At 52.8% G+C, this 26242-nt stretch overlaps 1 protein-coding gene and 1 long non-coding RNA gene across 2 annotated transcripts; one reads left to right on the top strand and one right to left on the bottom strand.

Annotated features, from left to right (window-relative positions):
* Nucleotides 1-7414: 7414 nt before the first annotated feature.
* Nucleotides 7415-8748, top strand: LOC120676750 (pre-mRNA-splicing factor cwc21-like). The gene is made up of 2 exons (XM_039958076.1): nucleotides 7415-7897; nucleotides 8304-8748. The coding sequence occupies exons 1-2, from the start codon at nucleotides 7545-7547 to the stop codon at nucleotides 8422-8424; spliced, it is 474 nt and encodes a 157-aa protein (XP_039814010.1). The 5' UTR covers nucleotides 7415-7544; the 3' UTR covers nucleotides 8425-8748.
* Nucleotides 8749-13623: 4875 nt separating this feature from the next.
* LOC120674153 lies at nucleotides 13624-14192 on the bottom strand. Its single transcript, XR_005674997.1, has 2 exons — nucleotides 14065-14192; nucleotides 13624-13943 (listed from the first exon to the last, which is right to left on the bottom strand). It is a non-coding gene; the product is annotated as an uncharacterized LOC120674153 (long non-coding RNA).
* Between the last annotated feature and the right edge of the window lie 12050 nt (nucleotides 14193-26242).

Raw genomic sequence — 26242 nt, 5'->3', positions numbered from 1 at the left:
TGGGCCGGAGATTCCTCTTACAACACTCACCGAAAGAGCAAAGACAAACAGGAAGAGAAACTACGTGCCATACAAGAAGAGATGAACAGGAAGGTTGCGTCCTTGGAATCTCATATGGACGCCAGGGTCAATGAGGCAGTGCAGCTAGCTCTGAGCCAAAGGGGCACTGCCGGGTAACACCCGGTTATTGTGATAAGCCCGGCCTCTCAGTGACGCAGCAGCTGTGCATCCACGGCAGCACCCGACGTACAAGCTGAACAGCAACCCCAGATTGAGCCAACGACGGTAGATGACCAGAGGTATCCAGTGGATGATGTCACCATGCCGACACCGTGCGAGCTTCATGTGTGATCAAGGAATATATCCATTCATGTCGCATACGGGTCAGCCCTACCCCCGAATCCTTCTACTACAATTCATGGAAGGCCGATACCACCTGGCTACACCTCCGTCATAGTCGAGCAGATAGTAGAAAACAATGAGGATCTTGAGCTCGACTTCGTTGGAGGGGATGGAGAGAAGACATTGGGAGACGCACTGCACGGGGTTGTTCTATGGCGCAAGACCGACATCAAACTTACTGTAAGCACAACAGCTCCCGTGCAGACCGATCGCCCGTCTCCGCGGCCTCCCTCACCGTCGTCCCCACAACCAGCTCCTTCACCACCGTCTCCACCGGCGCAAAGGGCCACGAGTACTCCAACTCCTCCTGCACCAGAAAAAGGAAAGAAAAAGACAGCATCCCTCCCAGCGGCTGGACCCTCAAAGAAGAAGCAGAAAACGGTCGAAAGAAAATTGACCTACGAGAAGACCGCTAAGGAGTTGGAAGAGGACACTGCTCGATATATAAAAGAACAATTGAAGCCTAAAGTCCCCCCGCCGAGGGAAAAGGTACCTCCAGAACTAGGGAAAAAGCTTCTAGCAAACCTAGACAACCCACCAAAACCAAAAAGCTTACCCTCGGACTATGATCGTACTCTGACAAAGGCACACAAGGTGAGAAATCTGAAGAAAAAAATATGGCAAGACCATTCCTCAGCTTGGCACACAACAAAAAGAACTCGAGCCCCTCTGGGTGCCAGGGTTGCCACTCCTACACCGGACGGACGTACAACTCCAGGCGGACCTACAGGCCGCGATATTTTTTCTGAAACTAGATTGATGCTAGAGGAGGCAACGGGGCAAGTGGAGGCGGAAATCCCTGTCGCTCCCGTTCTTACTCCATTCCAGCATGAAAAACCTTTTGTCACTGAGGAAGAGGAGAAAAGTCTAGGCACGCAGATGTTCAATTTGCATAGATGGTACCTGCGAATGTCGAATGACGAAGGGAAAATATTTGGAGTCAAGTATCGTGACCATGATTTCTTCCGCGGGGAGGACGACTTCTGGGTGTACTTGGAAAATTTATATCACATTTACCATCGACAAGCCCTTGACGCCTCTATCATCACCATTTGGATTTTGTAAATATCACTTACCTCTACATTAATACTTTTTGTTAACAATAACATAATTATATGTGTGCATTATAAAATTTCTATTGTATCATTTAGACAGGAGACCCAAAGAAGCCGAAAACATGGATGGCACCATCAGATCGGCTTCATGTCTCCTTTGCTAGTCAACCAGAAAATGCTCAATGAAAATTACAAGGAAACGTGCCAAAACATGTATGATTCGTTGACTAGGCTAAATTACAAATCATATATATTCATACCATACAATTTTGGGTAAGCCTTGGTCGACTCAATCCTCTGTTATATTACTAAATAAATACTAAGTCGTCTAATGCATGTATGTATATATCCTATCTATATCTGCAGTTATCATTGGATTATACTCATACTTTCCGTAGAGACCGGCAATCTTATAGTCTTTGACTCAATGAGAAATCCAAAGTCCGCAATCCAACATATCCTAGACCCCTTGAACAGGTAAGCTCAGTTTGCATAATCAAATCCTTTTTTTGTTAATAACAATTCCTGAATATCAAACTTAACTTTGAGCGCAGGGTTTGGAAAAAATTTGTGAAAAATAACAAAGGACATGGTCAATGGAGGCCCGAACTGAACGTTAACATGGATTATCCGGTATGTTGATTCATAAAGATTTGTCTAGTTAAGTATATAATCCCATATTGTTCTAAATTGAGTAATTTATTTGTTTCTCCTTAAGTGTGCAAGACAACAAGGAACTGATTGGTGCGGGTACTACGTATGCGACTACTTGCACATCATGACTCCATGCGGGAAGGCTACTGATGAAGACACGAGAGTACGTCCAAACCGTTCACTAGTACATTTTCATAATTGTACTAACGCACATGATGTTAATCCTTTTTTCCTAAATGATAGATGTCTCAAATGGGGAATGAATGTTACTCTACTGATCGGATCAACGCCGTGTGCGAGCAGCTCACCGAATTCATTTTGAACAAGATCTTGGATCCTAGAGGCGAGTTCTATAACGACGGTCACATCCATAGAGGACTTCCATCGAGCTCCTGAGGGGACCAGTAGTTGGACTACAAACATGACTTGTACATTTGTAAATATTTTTAAACGTTATGCCTTGATGTTTGTAAATTTGTAAATATATTAGTTCACCTAATTAGCTTAATTATATGCTCGCATTTCACTTTTAGTTAGTTTCAAATATTCTCTGAAAACGAACACAAACGACCAATGAACATATAGTACTATAGAGCTTGAGTGCGTTTAGCAATTATAAAAGAATAAATAGTAATAAATATAACAAACAAAACTGGATTTGGAAAAAAAAAAGAGAAAAGGTCATTGGTACCGGTTGGAAAAAAAAAGTGGCAGCATGTTTGGTACCGGTACCAATGGAAGCCTAAGGCACCGGTTGAAAAACCCGGTGTCTTAAGGCGAGGCCATTGGTCTCGGTTTGCGGGAACCAGTTGGAAAACCGGTGCCTAAGGCCTTTTCCAACCGGTTCCCATAGCCTGTTTTCCAGTAGTGAATGAAATGATATGATAACCCTAGAACTCTTTTTGTAAGAAGTAGCCTTTTCTGGAAACAGATTTATTTTTAAAAGGAATTAATTCTTGCAGATTTTCTTAGAGGTTTGGGTTCATAAATTTTGAAATTGAAATGGCCATATCCAAATTCCATTTGTAGCACCAACTGAATCACTCTTCTCTAGTTCGCATGAAACAGACATGACACAAGCACAGAATTAAGAAAAGAAGATGAGCATGAACCTTCACCAAGACATGGAGAGGGAGCATATGAGGATGGCCAACCTGAAGCAAGAGCAAATCTTCAGGCAACAGGTAACAACGCAATGGCAATACTATCACTATTAGGCCTTTCTATCATACACCGTTAAATGCTCTGTTACTCACTGAAATCTGAATTATATCAAAGCTTTGTGTTCCTCATCACTCTATTTGTACTTCTTCTGAATCAGGTTCATGAGTTGCACCTGTTGTACCATGTTCAGAAGCAGCTGATGGAGCAGATGCCAACCACCGCCTTGTCGAGTCGAGCTGCGGTGATCATCGACCCCAAGCTGAAACCGCAACAGGACATTTGACACGACGAGGAGGCAACAAAACTTTAACAATTCATCAGCTTCTCAAGCTACAACTACAAGGGCCATGCTCATCCTGCCCCTTCCGCTACCCCTGCCACTCAAGAGGGTTGCAACCTTAAGCTGACTCTAGCAACAGGACCTAGCTACAGCGGTAGCGGCGATAGGCAGCAGGGGAAGCATCTCAAGTTGTCGTCCAACTCGAACTCCTGACGACGATAGTATCGTCGATGTTAGAGCCGGCACAGTTCAGGAAGGTCGATGTGACGACTTTGGTGCTTAGAATTAGGTTGTAGATTTCAAAGCCAGACAGAGTACATGTTGGTACATGCACAATTGTACATCAACAGGTGATTTGAAAAACAAAAGGAGGCGATTTGTTGCATGACATGGTGATGATAGACTTGATAATTTCTGTGAACATACTAACTACTGATCATGCAAAACCATAATGATCTGCCTCTGAAGCACATAATGCTGAAGCATTTTGAGGACCAATGGTGGTCACCCTTGGTTGTGAGTGATTGACAACCGTTGCATGTGATGTCTCTTGGTCGTGATGTGCAGGTGTAGGATGTGGCATGGCGGACTGTGCGCGATGAAGGTCAGGTGAAAGGTTCATGCCAAGGGATCGTGGTGAAGGATGAGCGCAAGTAGGCTTGGACCATGGAGATCAAGCGAAAGGTTCATGCCGAGGCACCAAGACGTTGAAGGGTGAATGCGAGTAGGCTTGGACCGAGGGACAGGAAGAGTCAGGGCAAAGTCATGGGCGGTCCATATGATGCATGAAAGAGCAAGAACACATGGTGATGAAGACAACATCGGCCAAGTCGAGCGGGAAGGAGATGGCAAATTGAGTAGGTGGCTCTGTGCGGCGGGAGTGTGAAAGAATTGAAGGCGTCAAGGCACGGCGGGAGGTCGGACACGCATCGACATCTGCAGTTTGATCGGTTTGGCCTTAAAACCAGGGAGTCAGTCGCGTTATGTGGCAGCGTGCAAGAGGGTCTTTCAGTTCGGGCCTCAAAACTAGGGGTGCCTGGTGCGGTCGTGCGTCTGGGATGGAGGGCACGTGGCATCATCACGGAGCCTACTTCGAGGTGAAGGGAAGTCGTAAAATTTGATAGTTTTACCCACGAGGGGTATTTGGGTTCTGTACTTAATGTAAGGGGTGTTCTGGTCATTTGTCAGGGTGCCTATATATATGTGGTGTGGATGTTTGGGGCAGTCATCTCTTGGGTGGTGGGCATCTCATTTGTTTGTGAGAGAGCCTATGCTAGGGTTTGAGAGAGGGAGAGATGAGGGATCTTTGATTTGATCTTTTTGCCATTCTAGCATTGTTAGTGCTAAGAATTGGCTTGTAACCAGATATGATGTGGTAATACAATGTTCAATTTCGTGTCAATTTATTTCCTCCTGTTTGAATCTGAAACTATTGGAAATACAATGTTCAATTTCGTGTCAATTTATTTCCTCCCGTTTGAATCTGAAATTATTATTTTTGGTATCTCCGGAGCTATTTTTGGGTGAATTTGTGTTCTTTGTGTTTGGCTCCAAATCCCGTGAAATATGTTGGGGGTTTTTGTTGCTAGCATCCTTGTGAGCAATCTTGATGTGATCCTCTCTCAAATTTCTCACAGATTTGGCTCGAATTTATGTTTTCTCTAAAATTGTTCTTCACGAGGAGTTCTCAGTTTTATCCAAATTTGCGACCGTCGACCGCATCGCTCGTCGACCGTGGGTTTGGGTGGGTGCGGGTGAATGTAAGACCATCATTGGGTGCGGGAGGGGAGAAGACCATGGGGGCGCGGCGTCGGAGGAGTTGACTTTTCTGTTTCTTTTTTTTTAGCGAACCGGTACCTAGTGCTGTGTAATTAGTGGTCTGAGTAATTTTTTCCGAATCCACATGCTCTAAGTTTTGGTGGAGCATCTTTTTAGAGTAAATATTATAATGAGCTAAAAAAAACTAAATTCTAGGTGGAAGAAAGAGAAAGTGAAGAAAGAAAAAAAAGCGAGCGGTTCGCTTGCCGCTGGCCGAAGAAAGCTTTTTACTGTCTGCTTGTGGGCCCAAATGAATTAAAACGGCAGCATGCAGCCAGCAGCGGGCGGATGGCCGCACAGTCAGCCTGCTCGCTGGCTGCGTTATTGCCCATGCTCTTAGGGCGTCTCCGGCAGTCGTAGCCAGCATGGGTGATTTGGCTGGGGAAAAAAATCCGCAGAGTAATCTTGAATCTCATGCGTATGAGAGGGAGGCGTCTCGAGCTGAGTGCTTCGCTCCTCGCTAGCGACTACTGTGTGACTACTGTTCATTGATTAAAAAATCAATTCACCGGTCAAATAGCCAGCAATTGCGGGTGCTCTTAAGATGCTCTAGTTTTTTTTGGAGTGGAGTAGAACAAACTAAGACCCTGTTTGACAGGGCTCCGGCTCCAGCTCCAAAATTGGCTCCAACCGGAGCCCTGCCAAACGGTGCTGAGACCCAACTCTGGCTCCAGCTCGAGCGCTGAAGCCCCGGGAATCCCGGTGACTGGAGTGGGACGGAGGGCGAGGAGCCATGAAAGGGTAGCCCCAAGCGACTCCGGCGGCTCCTCCATCTTGCCTCCCACCTTTGCCCTCCCCCCTTCCTGCGCACCCTGCGTCTCCTCGCGGCCTCTTCGCGTGCTCCTCGGCCAGCCTCGCCAATTGCAGGAGGCTGGGCAGTGGCGGCAGCCGAGGCGCGGCAGCGCAAGACAGGGCGGGAGGTCGAGTGGCGGCGGGCCACGGCGGGGGCGGAGGACGGTGGCGCCGCGGCACGAGCAAGAGCTGGAGGACGGAGCAGCCGGCACCGCCATGGCCGAGCGGGAGGAGGGGGCCGAGCTGTCGGCGCCGCCGCGGCCGAGCGGGAGGAGAGGGGCGGAGCTGCAGGCGCCGCCGCGGCCGAGCGGGAGGAGGGAGGTGGAGCTGCAGGCGCCGCCGCGACCGAGCGGGAGGAAGGGGGCGGAGCTGCCGGCGCCGCCATGGCCGAGCCGGACGAGGGGGGGCGGTGCTGCCAGCAGCGCCGTGGCCTTGCGGAAGGAGAGGGTGGAGCTGCCGTGGCTTGTTGGTCAGGAAGGATAAGAAGATGAATTGAAAAAAATAGATAGACAAGGGTAGTATGGTCATTTTATATTTTTTGTGTATATTAATAACTAGAAGGATTTGTTTTGCCAAATATTTTCTAAAACGGCTCCAGCTCCACCGAAAAAGCCGCTCCACCAAGGAAGACAGAGCCGGAGCTGTTTTTGAAGGAGTTGGAGTCCTGCCAAACATGCCCTGAAGGTGTTTGAACAAATTTTTAAAGAGTAGAGTTAAATTTGGTGGAGTGGAGTACTCTCAAACACCCCATAACCACGAATCACGTGGATCTGAGGCCCAGCGCATAAATCACCTCTGCGCCGACACGGGCGGTGGAATCGACAAACTTAGCTTACGAGCGGGCGATTGTAAAACTGACATTGGGCATTTGGGCTACCAACATCAGGTCGAATATGAAAAAACCGAAGCGGCGACCTGCATGTGGGCCCCAGGAAATGGAAGAAAATCGGGTGCGCCCGGGGCGCACAGAAACCCTGGTCCCGATGTGATTCGAGTTCCATCGGAGCGCGCAGGATCACGCGTGGGAGCCGGATGTTGAAGCCGAGCTGAGCTGAGAGCTGGAGCTGAGCTGAGAGCTGGAGCCGAGCTGACCATGTGAGAGCGGAGCCGAGCTGGAGCGCAGGATCACAGTTGCAGGGGCACGTGGCGACGATCTGCACGGGGGCGCACGGAGGCAGCTGTGCGCCCCGGGTGCACCTGATTTTTTCCCCCAGGAAACCGGATACGTGGCAACCTCTTCCTCCGCCTCGTCGCCGTTTCGAACTGGGCCAGCGCCTCGATCAAACCGAAACGCCAGCGAGCCCGATTCGCCTGAGCCCTGCCCAAGCTAGGGTTTCCTCCGCCGCGCCGGCGCTTGGCCACCACCCCCAGCCGCCGCCATGTACAACGGCATCGGGCTGCAGACCCCGAGGGGGTCCGGCACGAGCGGGCACGTCCAGGCGAGCAAGTTCCTCGCCAAGCCCCGGCCGTCCTCCTCCGCGGCCGGCGGCGGCGGGACCCCCGACCCGCGGCACTCCGGCTCCGGCCTCGAAGGGGCGCGGAAGCCGAACAGGGACATCCTGGAGCACGGCCGGAAGCGGCAGGTGGAGCTGCGGCTGCTCGTGCTGAGGGACGCGCTCGAGGAGCAGGGGTACACGGAGGCCGAGATCGAGGTGCGCGTCGAGGAGGAGCGCAAGGCCGCCGAGACCGAGGCGGCGGCGGAGGAAGGCCGGCCTGCTGCCCAGGGCGGAGGGTATGACCGTGACATTGACAAGTTCCTTTCCTGTTCTGTTATTGTGTGTTCCCCTTTTTGATTTTGGTAGTTATCCTGGTATCATCAATGGTTCAATTGCATACACACAGTAGGATGGCAGAGCGTTGTGATTTGTAGGTTGTAGCAATAATTTACCTTCATGTAGGATGTCGAATTATGTTGCTGCTGGAGTGCAATTGTTGCATAAACTTTTTGTTTCGTCTGCGTTCTTTTTACTTTATTATGCTCAATTGTGCATTGGATTGCTGTCTCATACTATGTGCTGTACAGTAATACATTCTTAGCTGGATGGTGGACCATTTTGCTTACATGTTTATATGTCCATTACTTTATTCTTCCGTTTGTATATCATTTTTTGCCCTCACAAGATGGTAATTCTTCTCAGGTTCATGGACACGCATGGTCACCATGCCGCTATGCGGAAGGAGAACCAGCTGCAGACTATGAGGGCTGCTCTTGGGCTTGATCCTGAGGATGTGCAGAAGAAAGGGGGCTGTAGAAAATGATATGGAGCCTAGAGAGCTTGTTCCAAGGAAGCAGGGGAAGACATGAATGTAATTTAGATGCAGACTATGATCTCGGGGGCCCCGTGATCTCGACATCAAGAGGATGGGGATGTAGGAGAGTTTGGTGTTTGTGTACTTAGAGCGCACCTAAATTAGAGTACTGCCCTGAAACAAAATATGGTAGTAGTATGCAATTGTTCTGAATCTGTGAGAAGAGGTCACCTGGATGTATATACATCTCCCATCTTTTTAATTTTAGCAACTCGTGAGAAAGTAAGCCTGATCTCAGAAGTCACATTTTAGGAGCTGAGTAATCTTCGGTTATATACAGTATATATGGAAAGATTCAACTATTAAAAGGTGATGTCCGAAATGTTGCTAAGGTTGAAAAGAGCAGTGTTAAAAGCTGATGTTAAAAACGACGCTAAATTCAAAAAGATCTTTCCATATTTTGTTTCATGCTGAGTTGCCTCTTAAGAGCAACTCCAACAGTTTGATTTTTTCCCATCCTCTTTCCATCTTTTCTCAATATAGGAAATTAATGCTGAAAAAAATCTTTCCAACAGATTGATTTTACATCTCCTTTTTTTCTTTATTTTTTTCTCAATCTCTAATATTATATCTCCAATCCCCAATAGAAAGGGGACTCCCTTTCCCGTCCCGACTCCCTCCCACGTCGCCTTCCCGCGGTCGCCAGGGCCGCGCCCACCGCCGCCAGGGCCGCGCCCAAAGCCGCCGCCCCGCCTCCCTGATTGTTTATTAGCGTGTTGACATTTTGTATAGAGAAATTGATCGAAAATTTTCCATGGTGATTCTCCAAGCTGCCTTGTTGGAGGCTGATGAGTTTGTCATGGGGGCACCGGAGGGGGTGGACGCCGGTAGCCTGCGAGGCCCGCACCAGAGGCCTGCGTTGTCGCCGCCTGGGCGGCCTTCGCGCGCCGGTCGCCTGCCAGCCGCGCACCAGAGGGCCACACCATCGCCGCTCGGGCAGCCGCCGCGCGTCAGAGGGCCGAGGACGCTGGTGGCCCGCGAGCCGCGCCATCGCCGCCTGGGCGGGCACACGCCTAAGGGCCACGCAGCCCTTTTGCCGCGGGTGTGTGCCGAACTGCCGCGACGCCTCCTTGCCCCAGGCTCAGCCGCCACAACAAGAGGGCGCCGGCGGCGACTCACCCTGCTGGCCACAACACGAGGGCGCCGGCGGCGGCTCCCTGCTCGCGACTGGGAAAGGAGCACGAGGGGAGGGGAGGGGAAAGGAAATGGAGATGAGACAATGACAAGCTGACCCCATCTGACAGGAGAGGGAAAGGGAAAAGTCAAAAATCAAGCTGCTAGAGCACTTCTCTAAAAATTGAAAGTTGGAACGGGGATTCCCCTGTATGGTGAGAAAGAAAAAAGGGAAAAATCAAGCTGTTGAAGATGCTCTAAGATAGGAGTTCATATCAGAGTACTCAGGCAAGGATCCATGCTGAGTTCCTTGCCTTTGATTGAAGATGGCAGGAACACATGCAAAGCTCCTCAGGGCTTAGGCAATTCCACCTATGGTGTGCATTCTTTGATTACAATGTTCAAATCTACTTCAATTTGTATTTGGACCCCTGTTGATACTCAAAATTGACATGTACCAAGATATGCAAGTTTCATAACTTTTTACGCCAAAAAATGGTCCTGTTGTCAGGTACTTGGAAAAGATGTAGACTTAAGCTTGTAGGTAGGTGCACTTTGGTATATCAACGAGTCGAGTGGTTTATACTTAACTAATATGAGCTGAAAAAAATCTGGATAATTTCCTTTCAACTTCTAGTCAGATTCACATTCTCAAAATTAGGCATACTCCTAACACGGACGGGGTCTAAAATCTTCAGATAATTTTTAGGGAGCAACTCAGGTTCATTCGCCACCAATCACCTCCACTCTCATTCGTAATCCCTACTTCCTACTGAGAAATCTTTACAGAAACAGATTCATCAGGCTCATATGCGACTTCGAATATTTCTGTAACGAGCATGGCACCATTTATGCCATTTCGAGTGATTTTGGTGATCGTATGACAACGCAATTAATGAAACTAATGGTTTTGTTAAGTGAACATTTCTAGATCCCAGGGATGAAGTAAAAAGGCCATATAAAGCAATACACGAAGAAAGAACTCAAAGAAACGCTGAATTGGGTGAGTTCTGTAGAAAACAGGAGCACTGGAAAAACCGATGCATGTAGCATCGGTGCATCCGATGGTTGTCGAAAGTTCCGACGCCCTGGCATCGGTGCAAATCTGAGCACCAAATGGAGATCAAGCAAAGATCAAGTCAAGATAGCCAAGTCACCGGTTGAACCGACGGCGTCAAGCTAGGCATCGGTGCATTGGATGTACTATGTTTCAGAGACGATGTCAAGCACGCAGGAGCCAAGTCTTCAGCACCGGTTGAACCGGTGGTCCATCGGAGCATAGCACCGGTGTAATGACGTCAGCAGGAGAGAAAGAGGCCAACGGCTAGTTGAGTGTTGCGAGTGACCGGTTTAACCGACACACAGTCATCGGTTAAACCAGTGGTGTCGCAGACAGTGTGTCAGAAGCTCAACGGCTACTTCAGGCCTGAGAGTGACCGTTTGAACCGACGCCGCCCCATACAGAGGCATCGGTTCATCCGATGGTATGCTGTTTTCTGCTGACCGTTGGAGCAACGGCTACAAGACTTGGTGGCCTATATATACGCCTCACCCCGGCCATTTAAAGTTTGCTGGAGTTACTAGAAGTCATACATACACCCAAGAACACCTTCAAACCATACAAGAACTCATTGATCATATCCTTAGTTTTAGCACTAGTTTTGTAAAGTGTGAGTGCTAGATTAGCTCTTGAGTGAGTGAACAAGCAAGGTTGAGATCCTTGTGGCTAGTTCTAGAGTGAACCACACTTGTATTACGGTGCGCCAGCCCCTTGGAGCAATTGGTGGCTCGTCGGCAAGTCAACGACCCTCCGGCTTGGTGTGGAGCGGCGTCGACGATATTGTGCTGGGGACGGAGACCCCTCCTTCATGGGCAATCTCCCTTAGTGAAGATCGGGATCAAGGTGACCGTGATTGTGTTCACGAAAGAGACTTGATTGCCGGGAAGCGATACTATTCGTGAGTGCTTCAACAACGTGGACGTAGGTGCGTCTTTGTGGCAATCCGAACCACGGGATAAATCCTCGTGTCGAGAGTTCGTTTTTTCTCATCCCTCCCTTTAAACTTCCGCATTTCATATTGTAACTTATGTGCCTTTACTTTCTTAGTGTAGTATCTTGCTAGGATTGGCTATAAGTTGCAAAACTCTTTTGGGATAAGGGTTTCACACTAAGGTGCACCGTAGTTGCACATCTAAATAACTTGATCTAGTTTAAGTTTTGTGCAAACGAGTTGGAGCCCTAGGTTAAAGTTTTAATAGTGCCTAATTTACCCCCTCCCTCTCTTAGACTAGAGCACCCGATCACTTTTAATTTCCCACGGCATCAATAATGCATCTGCATTCAGCTGCTCTCGTACTCTTGAGACACCCAATTCATGTTGGAACTCCCCGCAGCAGCACTAGCGTCCGCGACCGCAATAGCAAAACCATGAGCAACTTCAACTGCCTTCAACATTTTCGCCGGACAATCTCATTGCACACGTGCCCTACAAGTGTGCCTACCTACGTTTGTTCTTCAACTTCTTCTTGTTCTAGTTGCTTGGTCGTTGGAGGAAGAACATCTGAAACATTGCACCTTAAACATTTTCTTGATGCCATTTCTTACCTTATGTCCTATCCTAATTCATATTCATATTCATATCCCATGAGAGAGATTTTTTTCCCCCAAGTATACATACCGAATCTTTTGCAGTAATGTTCAATTCAACTTATCAAACGGAGATACCATCTGGAGTGCACGAAATTAGGATTTTGCGGGAGAGTTCAAATCTGGCACTCCATCAATCAATAAATGCGAACCTCCTCCCGGGAGATTACTACATTTTCGTTGCACTTCCCATTTGCGCCACCGGCCACGAGGAGCACCATGGCCAGCAGCAGCCTCCTGAGCAAAGTGTCCATCGCCGTGGCCGCCTGCGCGCGCCGCTTCACGCGCCGGCTCCTCCGCGCGCGTCGGCTCCGTTGGGGCGGCGGCGCCTGCCTCGGCAGGCAGCTCGTGGCGGCTGACGGCGGTGGCGCTGCCGGCGATCGCGGGGACGGCGGCGGCGGCGGGCAGGAGCAGGGCGCCCTGTAGCGGCGCGCGGTCCTGATGGGGCAGCGGTGCGAGCCGCTCGACTTCCCCGGCGCCATCCACTACGACAGCTCCGGCCGGCGGGTCGAGTCGCCCCGCTGCGGCAGCAGGAAGGCGGCAGCGGGCGCGCTGTTCTGCCGCTCGTCGGACGCCGTCGACGGGGCCGTCACGGCGGCCAAGAAAGCCACCTAAGCCAGCTAGCGGTGCACCCGATTTGCTGATGTCATGCATGTTGTAGCCGTTGCTGTAACAACCCGATCCGGGATAACGGCTAAAATCTACTCTGCACATTGAGTAAATCACACATGCTAAATAACTCTCTTGTGCTTTCGTCATCGCTTCGCGCAAAAAGTTGCAACCGGAGTTATTCAACTACCCTGGGCCTGGTATTTAAGCTGGCTCGTCCCTATCTCAACTTCCATTCTGGGACTATACTCCCGCCGCTACAGTATTTTTCAGTGCTACAGTAGCCGAGCTACAGAAACCCGTGATTCGGCCCAGCCCATCTGGCCCGTTCTGTTACAATCACCCACCCTTTAGAATTCGACGACCCGTCGAATCATCGAACCAACTTAAATACCACCAGGATCTCCTCTCTTGGCCACGTCACATACGTCTAGTGCTAACGGTTTCATGTACCACGTCCGTGCGTCCAGTGCCAACGGTCAATTCTTGATCGCCGATCCTCGGCATGCATGGTTGCGGTTCTTGTGTAAACTCATATGGCATTTTTTGCACTCTTTTTGCAATGCCGTAGTTTCAACTGTACATAGCATGGCAATTCTTCATTGAGGAAAAGAATTACACAAGACATTATCATGCTAATTCATAGGTCATGACAACCCTGTCGTTTGAGCCGGGCACAAGTTCAGAAGCCAATCGGCAACAAGTTCGTTAGAGATCCATGGTACGGCCCCCAAGAACAGTCTCTGCAACACTGAATATCTGTACGAGTACGGCGCACGGACAATTACATGCCTTGGCATCCATAGTATTATTCAACAACGGAAGGACACAGTTAAATGCTCCAACAGGACAGCGTCATGTTTTTCAGAAATTGTTGCGTGACACATACAAATTCGGTATGATATTGTACCAGTTGATGGCCTAAATTGCAGCTCTGCAATTTGTTGGCCAACGCAGTCTGAACTCAGTGTTATAGCAAGATAAGACTTTTGTACAAGGTCTACTGAAATTCTTGTTCCACTGATTCTACCAACAATGTATCCTGCATTTAACCACTTCCGTCGAGTTGCCCATGGGAGAGGAGATGTGCCAGGTATTTCTGAAAAAACACAGAGAATGTATATATCAAAATGACAAAATTGTATATCGGGCAACAAGATTTGTTGATGGTAAGCATGTATAGCAACCAGTGAATGAAAGACAAGTGGGTAAATCCTTACAGCGTGGTATGCATAGGGTGGTTTCCCCTGCCTGTCAAAATGCTTTGCCATGATGGAGAACTCAATCGGGCCCCAGTCATCTATTTCAAAACAATTACCTAACGCGGCCTTGTAAAGCTGCAACCACCAAATGAAATCAGAACATCTCCTTGTGCAAGTTGGGATGGGAAATAAGCAAATAGTACTGTCGTGGTGTGGCAAACCACAGCCGGGTGGCGGAATGCACCCGCCTAAGCCCAGAGGGTGAGTACTCGGGGGTTAGTTAGGACTAGTTCTATCTCGCTGGAAGAACACGATGAACACAGCAGGTTTAGAGTGGTTCGGGCCGCCGGAGCGTAATATCCTACGTCCACTGTGTGTTGTATTGCCTTAGTCTCGAGAGAGTCTCGGCGTCTCTGGTGCTGAGTCTAGCGTGAGTCCTGTGTGTGTAGCGAGCGCCTCCCTTTTATATCTTAAGGGAGGCGCGTACATGGCCGTTGGGTCCCCGACAGATGGGCCCAACAATGCAGTATAAAATAACGTACTGTTCATACATTATGACATTGCAGACGAAGCAGATCTCATCCTCGGATTTCCCTGGTTTGTCCATGGGAATCTTCCGACCGCCGTGCTTTGCCCTGTCTTGTCGAAACGGCGCCAGGGTGTAGCGTGCGGCGTCGCCTGTAACGTATCCGAACGGGCCGTGTAGCTTGCGGCGTAGGCGGCATGATGTAAAAGTGACATGCCATCGTATCCAATTAATGCGGCAGACGGGCTCTACGCAGCCGCGGCGCAGGCGGCTACACTGTGTACCTTGGTAATATGCGGTCTACAGTGAGGCCTGACCAAGGCTGCCCCGCGTGCCGCGGCGGCAGAGCACACCTCAACCACCCGCATTGAATGCGGTGGGTGGGTGAGTCTTCCAGCGGAAGTCCCGCGCCCGCGCCCGTGCCTGCGGGACACGTGGCGGCTCCGAACCCCCCCCCCCCCCCGGCGGTATGTTGGTTCTTCGCGCGTGGGAGGTCCGGATGGACGCGGGAGGTCCCGGACCCCTAAGGGGGGTCCGCGCCCTCGGCTGTTGGTTCGGAGCTTCCCTTCCTCAGGGACACGTGGCGTCACCGGACCCGTCCCAGAGCGGGGAACGGGTCCGGGGCCGTTGGCCCGGTGAGGTCAGAGCCTGACCCGTGGGGCCTGGTGCTCCGCCCCTTAAGGCGTAGTTGGATCGCTATGCGAGTCCTGCCTTGCTGCAGTAAGAGTAGGTATCCCTGCTATAGGGTACCAACAGTGGCCCCCGGGCCCACCTCGGGAGAGGTGACGAACCCGCAGGTGGGGCCACTACTGCGATTTGGCTTGCATAACTTGAAGCCTCTTACTGCAGGAGCCTTGTCCAGCCTTTACCATCCATCGTGTTTTTCGCTGCCTCATCACATCGCAACGGCTTACTGACTCATGGCTCCCATGCACAGTGGTTCACCTAGTCATGCGTGTGACGCTCGGCATTATTGCGGCTAGAGTAAACAGGATATTTACCAACAGCGCAGTTCCCGAAAAGCTTGGTCATGCCAGCGCTTAATGCGCGCACGTCAGCTCAGCTTCCGCCTCGCTTCGCGCACGAGCGACGGTTCAGATCCCGCCCTTTCACATCTTTGTTTGTGAGCCACCCTCCCTGACAGGCGGGCCTGGGCCCCCTTGTCATGGACTGGGCGGTTAACACCAGGCGTGAGCATCGCTTGGGTTCCAGCGCCGGTTTCGGGGTGCGCCGGTTGGGTCAGGCTTCATAAAGGGACGAACCGCATACCGCGATTACTTTCCCGCATTTGCCTTCTTCCTTCCAACCTTTGCGCCACTTTGCCTTCGAGCCTCCTCGCACCTTGCTCTCCTGCGTAGATTGCTCCTCGCCATCATAGCAAGATGGCATCCCTTGCTCATCCCCGCCATTTCCAGACTAAGGAAGAGCTGAACAAGGTGCGCCGCTTGCTTGGCTGGAGTGCATAGGAGACTGCTTGGGGGATTCGAGCAGGCTCGGTTCCCCTCGGCAACCTGCGTGCCGGGGAATTTGTGCTATTCATCTCGCATATTTCCACCGGCCTGGGGCTGCCGATCTCCTCGTTCTTTCTGCTGCTGCTGGAAGATTTCGGCCTCCAGCTTCAACATCTCACACTGCATTCCATCCTCCTGATGGCCATCTTCGTGCACCTGTGCGAGATGTTCGTGGGGGTGCAGCCCTGCGTCATCCTCTTCCGCCACTTCTTCATTCTGGTGAAGTCCAGGAAGGGCAAAGACGATGTGGTGGCGTACTACTTCCAGACGAGGAGCGACCTGCGAACACCGTACATCCCCGGGCTCACTGGCGGGAAGTGGGAGGAGTGTCGCAGGGAGTGGGTGATCGCCACCACCGAAGCCAACGAGCGCTTGGTCATGCCGACCGGGGGGCCGCCTCCAACCGTCTGTCCTGGAGGGCCAAGCCGTCCCTGCCGCCGGATTTCGACTCTGTGCTGGGCAAGATCAGGGCGCTGGCAGAGGGCGGCCTTACCTCGCTACACGTGCTCGGGGACTTCTTGAAGCGCCGGATCGCCCCCCTGAAGCAGCGGCTGCATCCTGCTTGGACCTTCACCGGCCCCAACGACTGCAGCAAAACCCACCACGGAGAGGGGAGCGACCTGACCCAAGAAGCCCTGGAGGTCCTAGTGCGGGCGGTGACGGGGAAAATCTTCATCCCGGAGCACCTGATCCTTCCTCAGGGCGTCGTCCCTCTCTGCGAGGACTCATGCCTGAGGACCGCGGTGCTGGCCGCCCTGCCGACCCTCGACGACGGTGGGCTGGCCGCACGTCAGACTGGAAGCGACCCGGACCGTGGGATCCGGATCCCTGGCGCGTCCGGGGAACAAGCCGTGCCGAGTGCCACGGGGTCCGGCCCCACTGCCAAGGGCAAGCAGACCGTGGCTGGTAGCGCCACCACGAGTGGTCCCAGCCAGGCCCAGAGTAGCTCCGGCGCGTTGTCGGGGGAAGCGGGCCGGCGCAGGTTGCACCGGGGCGACGGGACCCCAGTTGTGGAGCCCGCCGTGAAGCGTCAGAGGACCGCCGAGGACGCGGGTCAGGGTAGTTCCCGGGCCCCCGGACCTGGCGGGACCCCTGGAGCAGCCGCGCCGCCACCACCACCGCCGAGAGATGCCTCCCCTCGGCAGCAGCAGCAGGCACGGGTTGCCCCTCCGCCGCCGCCACGGGAGCAGCAGCCACAAGATGCGCCTCCGCCGCCGCCACAGGAGCAGCAGCAGCAGCAGAAGCAGTCGCCGAGCCTCCGTGGGCGCTGGAGACCCGGTGCTTCAGGGTAAGTGTTCTTCCGTTCACTTCCCTTATTCTTGGTGCTCCGCTTTTTACTGAAGGCTTCTCCTCTTTGTTTGCCAGGGCCTCTCGCCCAAGCAGTTCTTCCACCACCGCTGGCTCGTCAGCAGGGGTCCAGGCGACCGGGGCCTCGGCGGCGACGGCGGGAGCGACGGCGGGTGCGGGGAGCTCGGGTGCAGCAGCTTCCGCTAACCAGGCGAAACAACGCCCGACGCGGCGACAGCGGGTGCGCCAGTGCTAGGCGCAGCAACGCCCGACGCGGCGACGGCGGATGCGCCAGTGCCAGGCGCAGCAATGCCTGACGCGGCGATGGCGGATGTGCCAGTGCCAGGCGCAGCTGCACCCAACGTGGTGGCCCTCGAAGCTCCCGACGTGATGGCCCCCGAAGCTCCAGCAACGGCGGCAGCTGTGCCGACACCAGGTGCAGCGACGGCGAGCACAGCGGGAGAGGGCGCAGCAACGACGAGCACCCCAGCAGCCGAGGTCCCGACGCCTGTGCCGGAAGTTCCCACCCCCAGCTCCGAACCTGCAGCAGAGGAAGAGCTGGAGGTGGTTTCTGGAAGGCGGCTCCTGCAGGGTCCCCCAGAGGAGGAAGCGGCTCCCCTCCCCCAGGTGCTGGTCCAGGTCCGGCAGTCGATAGAGGAGGTGACCTCTACCGCCGAGGCGGCCTTCCGGCGGGAGTGGGCTGCTCTGGAGAGCGAGCGCCAGCGCCTCGGCAACTGGCACACCCGTCTGGAGGAGCGCACGAAGGCCGAAGCCTCCCATGCTGCGCGTGTCCGGTCTGAACTCAAGGCCGACCAAGAGGCCTACCGAGCTAATCTTCGGAAGGTGTTCGACTGGGAGTTTGCGGTAGCGAGCCGGGAAAAGGCCCTGGCACTGCGGGAGGAGGTTTTTGCCAAGGAGGTGGCCAGCCTCGCGGCTCAGCGGTCCGAGCTTGAGACTCGCAGCCAGGGTCTCGAGATCCGTAAGCAGGAGCTCGAAAAGCTCTCTGAGACCCTGCAAGGATGGCGCGAGCAGCTACAGGAGGCCGCCAGCAAGCAGGCTGTTGTCAAGTTGGAGCTTGAGGAGGATAGGAAGTCCCTTGCGAAGCGGGAATCCCTCACCGCCAACATGGAGCTCCAGCTTGAACGCCAGCGCGAGGCCCTCAAGTCCCTGAAGGAGTCGGCGGCGAAGAAGAAGGCGGAGCTCGAGGAGAGGACCCGCGAGGTGGAGGTGGCCAAGGCAGCACTAGACACCCGGGTGCAGGAGGCGGTCTAGGAGGCGGTCCAGAAGCTGCAGGAGGACCAGCTCAGGGGGGCTCAGCGGATCGTCGATTGGGCGAGCGAAGCGAGCTTAGCGCTGGTGCCACTTGGAATGAGCCCAATCCAAGTGGCGGAGCTACCAGCTTCGATTGATGACGCCCTCCCAGTGCTGAACTCCGCTTCGGATAGGCTCTGGCGTCTGGAGCCGGTCCTTGCTGGCCAGCTTGAAGTCGAGGGCCGCGAGCTGATCCGGATGGTGGCGGAGCACATTTTGACCTGCCTCCGGAGCCACGACCCGGCCATCTCGCTAGCCCCTGTGGTCGATGGTCCAGTGACGGAGACGGAGGTCACCGCTCGGGAAAGCGTGCGGGAGGTCGTCGACTTCGTAGCCGCCTACTTCAAGCGGGAGCCTGCAGACTCCTGAGCTGGACATTGTACTTTTGTTTTTTTTTGCGTTATGTAACAAACATTGTACTTGTTGAAATTTTAATAAAGGAAAATTTTAATTTAGCTGTTTGTCAGTTGCTCTGGTTGCGGTATGCAGCACCCCGGCGCCCTGGCCCCCTGGGAGACAGGCTCAGTTGTTTTGAGTCTGTCTACCATAGAGACTGGACCTCGATCTGTATGAAGTCTTAAAGCGGATGCCGGGACCCCCTGGTAGGTAGGCTCAATGGTTTAAGGCTAGCTACCACCAGTCAAGGCTTAACCTGTGTACCACTCAAAGTCACAGCTTAGTAGCAGACCCGCGTGACCTATTCTGGACCGGCCCTCAGGCTAGTACGAGGTCCGGAGCTCCGGATGCACAGGTCCAGGCAGTTCAATGCTTGTTACAGAGTGGTGGAGTGTGTAGGCTTAGGGTGCGGAACCAGGCTAAGGCGCTACACAGGGCTCCGGACCACTCCAGGAAACAACACGACTTTACCGGACCTGGCTTCGACGCTCCAGACCCCTCCTAGCAGTGGGTGAGGTCATTCGGTCGTACTCGATCCTTTGAGATATGGAGCTGGACATGCCGTGTAGGACTTAGGAAGCCAACCCTTGGGCTAAAATGAGGTCCGAGCCCCTAATTACCCAGCTTCGGGTACAAGAGCACTCATTACAGGGTGGTGGAGTGTGTAGGCTTTGGGTACGGAACCGACTAAGCGGCTACACAGAACTCCGGACCACCCCAGGAAACAACCACCCCCTCTCCAGAGCAGGTCCCTAGGGGTCCGGACCCCTCTCCCAGCAGCAAGAGGGTTCGGACCTGTACGGCAGTCCAGCAACTCAATACAGATCTTAGCTGTAGCGACCAGAGTGGAAGTCCGCGCAGGGGTTAGAAAAGTAAAATCTCGAGAATTGAAATGCGAAATAAAATTTTGACACAAAGACAGAATCGGGGCAAATCTTTCCTTTGCAACTTGATATACATGGCTTGCGCGATGGATGCCAGAGGCCGGGTTTACGAGGACGGACCTCTACCGTTCTGGGCCGCGCGTTAATGCTAGCCGACGGTGCGATGGATGCCAGAGGCCAGGTTTACGAGGGTGGACCCCAACCGCTCTAGGCCGCACGCTGATTCTATCTTATTACAAAGAAAAAATTCATTTCCCTGCTCTGCTTAAGTGTAAAACTTACACAGATGCACTATATTCCATGGGTTGGGCAGCGGCACCCCATCTTCTGTGGCAAGGCGAACGCATCCGGGCCGGCATACTTGTGTAACCTTGAAGGCCCCCTCCCAGCTGGGGGAGAGTTTGTGGAGCCCTGCTCGGTTCAGGATCCGTCGCAGGACGACGTCGCCAGCCCGGAGCTCCCTACAGTGCACGAACCGTTGATGATAGCGCCTGAGCGCCTGGTTGTAGCGTGCATTTCGGATTGCTGCTCGCCACCTTCGTTCATCAACGAAGTCCACATCGTCACGCCGTAGCTATTCCTGCATGGATTCGTCAAAAACCTGGACTCGTGGTGAGCCCAGGTGAATTTCCGGGGGAAGGCATGCTTCAGCCTCGTAGACCAGGAAGAATGGAGTCTCCCCGGTGGCTCGGCTGGGTGTGGTCCGGTTGCCCCATAGCATGCACGAAAGCTCATTAACCCATTTGACACCATGCTTCTTTAAGCAGTTGTAGGTGCGGGTCTTGAGTCCCCTGAGGATCTCTGCATTCGCTCTCTCGATCTGTCCATTGCTGCGGGGATGTGCCATGGACGCAAAGCATAGCTGGATGCCGATGTCCTCGCAATACTCTTGGAAGAGTCTGTTTTTAAATTGGGTCCCGTTGTCCGCAATGATGCGGTTTGGGACGCCAAATTTGCACACAATGGACTTGAGGAATGCGACTGCTGATTTCTTAGTGATATTCACTACAAGGGTAACCTCCGGCCTCTTTGTGAACTTGTCGATGGCGACGTAGAGGAACCGGTACCCGCCGACGGCCCGGGGGAACAGCCCCAGGATATCCACGCCCCATACGGTGAATGGCCATGAGGGCGGAATCATTTGCAGAGCTTGAGCCAGTGTGTGTATTTACTTTGCATGGAACTGGCATGCTTTGCAGGACTTTACCAGCTCAGCCACATCCTGGAGTGCTGTCGGACAGTAGAAGCCATGCCGAAAGGCCTTGCCAACAAGCATGCGAGATGAGGAATGACTTTCACACTCGCCTCCATGGATCTCCGCGAGCAACTCGCGGCCCTCTCCCTGGGAAATGCACCGCATGAGGATACCATTGGCGCCACGGCGGTAGAGATCCCCTTCTACCACCACGTAGCGTTTAGCCAATCGTACTATGCGCTCAGCGGATACATCGTCATCAGGAAGGATATTGTCTTTCAGGTAGTCCCGGATCTCGGAGATCCATGCATCGGGAGCTCCCTGAGCAGGTGGGAGTGGAATGCCGCTGGGACCGCTAGCTTCGAGGTGCTAGCTTAATCCCCTTCACCCAGTTCGGCAGGCTGGGCGGTAGGTCTCAGCAACCGTCTTTCGAAGACACCCTCGGGCACGGATGCCCAGGTAGATGCTCTCGCGGAGAGATCATCTGCTGCTGAGTTGAGTTCGCGGGGAACATGTTGCAGTTCCAAGGCGTCGAAGTCCTTCTCGAGCTTCCTCACGTGGATGAGGTATGCCGCGAGCTGGGGATTGTTGCAGCTGCAATCCCCTCGGACCTGCTTGAGGATTAGCTGAGAATCTCCCTTCACCAAAAGTTGCTGGACCCCTAGAGACAAGGCTTGCGTCAGGCCAAAGCTCAGAGCTTCGTACTCCGACATGTTGATGGTGGCCTTGAACTCAAGGTGCACCATGTACTTCAACTGATCTCCGTTTGGGTCGATGAGGACCGCACCAGCTCCAGCCCACTTCTTGCGGACGGACCCGTCGAAGAAGAGTGTCCAGTGGGGCTCGATGAAGACTGGTGTCCTGGCTTCCGGCTCCGGGGGGTCCGGCGTTGAGGTCCGGACCCCCAGAATTGTTTGGGGAAGGAGTCCATTCCGCTATAAAATCAGCCAGGATTTGACTCTTGACTGCATGGTGAGGCTGGAAGTCCAACTAGAACTCAGCCAACTCTGCTGCCCACTTGGCGATGTTGCCCGTGACGTTGGAGTTGTGTAGAATCGCTCTTAGCGGGTAAGAGGTCACTACAACAACTCAGTGTGCCTGAAAGTAGTGGCGCAGTTTCCTGGACGCAATAAGTATGGCATAGATAAACTTATGCATCTCAAGATACCTGGCCTTTGCCTCATGGAGGACTTCGCTGACGTAGTAGACTGGCGTCTAGATGGTCCGGACCGTAGCGGCCGGGTCCGGCTCGCCTTTATCCACCATGTCAGGTCCTTGGGCCCCCAGTGGTTCTGGGTTCCCACTGGGACGAGGCTCTTCCGGACCGCCTTGGCCGGGGTCCGGACCTTCAGACAGAGGAGTGGTCGCCGGACCCCGATGTGCGGGGTCCGGCTCACCATCCTTGGCCGGGGAGACCCTGGTGTCCCCCTGGCGAGCTTGCTCCGTCCTCTCGACGACCAGCACCATGCTGACCGCTTCTGCAGACGCAGCAAGATACAGAAACAACGTCTCACCTGGCTCTGGAGCCACCAATACTGGTGGCGAGGTGAGGTGCTGCTTTAGCTCCTGGAAGGCTTGTTCAGCCTCTTCGGTCCAAGAGAATGGACCGGACCTCCTCAATAGCTTGAAGAAGGGGAGGGCCCTCTCAGCCAGCCTCGATATGAAGCGGCTAAGAGCGGCGAGAGATCCAGTAAGCTTCTGGACGTCCTTGATGCGGCCAGGAGGCCTCATCGCTTCGATCGCCTTGATCTTGGCTGGGTTTGCCTCGATGCCTCGATGTGAGATCAGGAAACTGTAAGGATCGATGGACCAAGAGGGGGGGTGAATTGGGCCTTTTTCAAAATTCTAAAGCAATAAAACAACCTTAACCTATGCAAGGCTAGTAAGGCTCAATTCACCAACCGGCTAAACAAAGCAAACTACACAAGCTAACAAAGATATGAAACTAAGCAAGGTAGAGCTAAGCTATGATCTCTAAGGTCAAGCACATGAAAGAAAGCATGAAAGTAAGTGCTTGAAATTGAAAGAGAGTGCAAGAGACAACCGGATTTTTCCCGTGGTGTCGATGTGTTGGCACACACCCCTAATCCACGTTGTGACACTCACTAAGAGTCTTGTCACCTCCCATGTCACCGAGACTTGGGCGCTCACTAAGAGTCTCCGTTCACCATCCCGGCGTGGTGGAGCTCAAGCCACGTACAATCTTCTTCTCCGGGCTCCCACAATCCTTGGCAAGCTCCGCGAGAAACACTTCGATCACCAAGATCGTCTAGGTGCTGCCAAACACCAAGAGTAACAAGTTCCTAAGCCTTCACTTGACCTACACTCAGTTGGCCCTAGCTCAAGCACACTTGCTACACTTGCAATGGATGAGTTCTTCAAGGTTGAAGCATAAACTAAGCACTAGATCTTCTCTCTTTTGCTCAAAGCTCTATCTCTTCTTCTCAAGGGTGGCCTCAGGTTTTCAAGGTGTCAAAAGGCAACTGAAATGAACCAGGGGGTACCCTTATATAGAGTGGAGGAGGTCACATAGCCGTTGGAGGTTTTCTGCACAAAAACCGTGACCACCGGAAGAACCGACGGTATAGAAAATGTGTTCGTCGGTTCAATCGGTCTCTCTGTGTCAAAGAAGTAGCCGTTGGAGTTCTGACACAGTATCCACGCTTGCGTCATTGCACCGGTGCATGCTCCGTAGGGGCATCGGTTCAACCGGTGCTGAAGAGGTTCGCTGATCAACTCAAACAAGCGTTCTGGAACAAAGTACATCCAATGCACCGGTGCTTTGATTCTTAACCGTCGGTTCAACCGGTGCTGAAGAGATGTTGAAGTCCACCAAAACATGCTCTCTGGAACAAAGGACTTTCATTACACCGGTGCTTTGATTCTGATCCATCGGTTCAACCGGTGCTGAAAGGAGGTTGAAATCCATCAAAACATGCTCTCTGGAACAAAAGACTTTCATTGCACCGGTGCTTATCTTCTTGACCATCGGTTCAACCGGTGCTTTACTTGATGTCTGCCTTCATCCAGAGAAGATAGACCGACAGGGCATCGGTCCTTCCGCCATGCATCGGATGCTCCGATGCTAGTGCACCGGTTCAACCGGTGCTACTGATTTTCTTTGTTTTCAGCTGTTTTGACTTGGATTCGAATGTGACTTTGATTGTTTCTTCTTCCAAGAGTTGTGTTGACTAAAATTGACCATCTTTTGCTGTTTTTGAGTGAGTGTGTAATATTTCTAGGGCCAACTCAAGTTTGATCAAGCTACTAACTCATGAACCCCTCTTAATAGTGCGATCGCTACAAAACTATAAAACCTATACTAACCTAAGTGTCCTTCTCAACCTTGTGACACTTAGGACTAGAAAGATCCTTAGCCTTGACAAATATAAGTTAAAAGCCGAGATCGCCTTTTTGAATGACCGAAATTGAGGGGCCTCTTTTGACATATGACCAAATGAGCGATAATGATTTATTAAGCTGCACAAACTCATTAGTCACAATAATGGTTGTCATTAATCACCGAAACATACCTTGAGGGCCTAGATGCTTACAATCTCCCCCTTTTTGGTGATTGATGACAACACAACCATAAATAACGAGAGAGCGAGAATGATAAAGCAAGATAAACACATAAACACAAGCGAACTCGAAAAGAAGGACCAAAGAGCTCAACGGCTCAAACGAAATTCATAGATATGTCTCAAGGCACGGCATACTCAAGCGACAAATGTACATATCCATGAATTAACACCAAATGTGATACAAAGAATCAAAGTCCTGATAACTACGAGCTCTCTCTAGCTCTACCCTCCCCCTAACTCTCTACCCTCCCCCTAACACCTCTCCCCCTTTGGCAACAAAGCACCAAAAAGGAAGGCGATCTAATCCTGAGCTGGAGAAGGCGGGGTCTTCCGGCTGGGTCCGGTGGAGAACTGAGCGGCGGAGTCGTCGGTGTCGTCATCTGTCCAGTCGTCGTCGACCGAAGAAGACTTCTGCTCGACCGGAGTCGTCGGAGCAGCAGAAGTAGCTGGAGCAGCGGTAGGAGCTGGCGCGGCGACGATCGTGGAGTCCGTCGGAGGAGCAGACGTGACGGGAGTCAGGTCTGGCTGAGTGGGGCGCACGACGGACGGACGGAGCACCTCGGGCTGAGAAGGAGAGTCGAACGTGAGTGACTGAGCCGAGGGGTGCTGGAGCTGGTGTAGGATCTGCTGCTGTCTATGAAACTCTGCACGCTGCTCGGCTGTCCAGACACTAGGCTGTGGAGCAGGAGCCGGGGCAGCAGTAGGAACAGGACTGGCAAACAACCCGGTCGGTAGAAGTGGTGACACCGGGAAAGATGACAAGGGTGTCTGCATGAATCCGCCAGCAGGTGGAGGAGGAGCAGTGGGGTCGAACTGGAGCTGCTGGGGTGTAGGGAGCTGAGGCTCTGGCAGTCCAGTGTGTTGGTACAGCTGACCGAAGCATCCCGAGAAGAAGGTAAACATCTGCTGCTGGATCTGGGACTGCTGCTGAAGCTGTAACCTCATGGCCTCCTGCTGCTGCCGAATCCCCTCAAGTACTAGAGTCTGGGCCTCCTGCTGGCGAGCCTGCTCGGCCTGCATGTTCAGCTGAGCTGCTGCAAATCTGTCCTGCTGATCTGAGAGCCGAGTAAGAATAGCAGCGAGTGCATCTGGCTGAGTGACCTGAACGGTGGAGACTGGAGGAGCGGGGGCTCGAGCTGCACCAGAAGATCCTGCCTCATCATCATGAGCTCCTCGAGGGACGGTAACAGTGGGAATGAAGTCCTCGTCATCCTCCGAGTCCTCTGAGTCAGTGATCAGGTAGTGTGGGAGCTGGGCTTCTGCAGCTGCTAGTGAAGCGTCCTCGGCTGCTGTCGGATCATCTGCAACTCTGCCCTCAGCCAAGAAACGCTCATCCAGAACCCGCTGTGCTCGGCGCTGGCCTCTCGAGCCACGACGACCGTCTCGAGGAGTAGCTGGTGAGTAAAAACTGAACTGTGTCCTCGAGTGCTCCAGCTCATCCATATGCTCATTCTGACTTAGCTGAGCCAGAATCCAACAGATCCAATGAGCAAACGGATGCC

This window comes from Panicum virgatum, chromosome 5N, assembly GCF_016808335.1.
Source record: "Panicum virgatum strain AP13 chromosome 5N, P.virgatum_v5, whole genome shotgun sequence".
Lineage (NCBI taxonomy): Eukaryota > Viridiplantae > Streptophyta > Magnoliopsida > Poales > Poaceae > Panicum > Panicum virgatum.
Note: the sequence above shows the minus strand (reverse complement) of the source record. Positions and strands in the feature narration are given on the sequence as shown.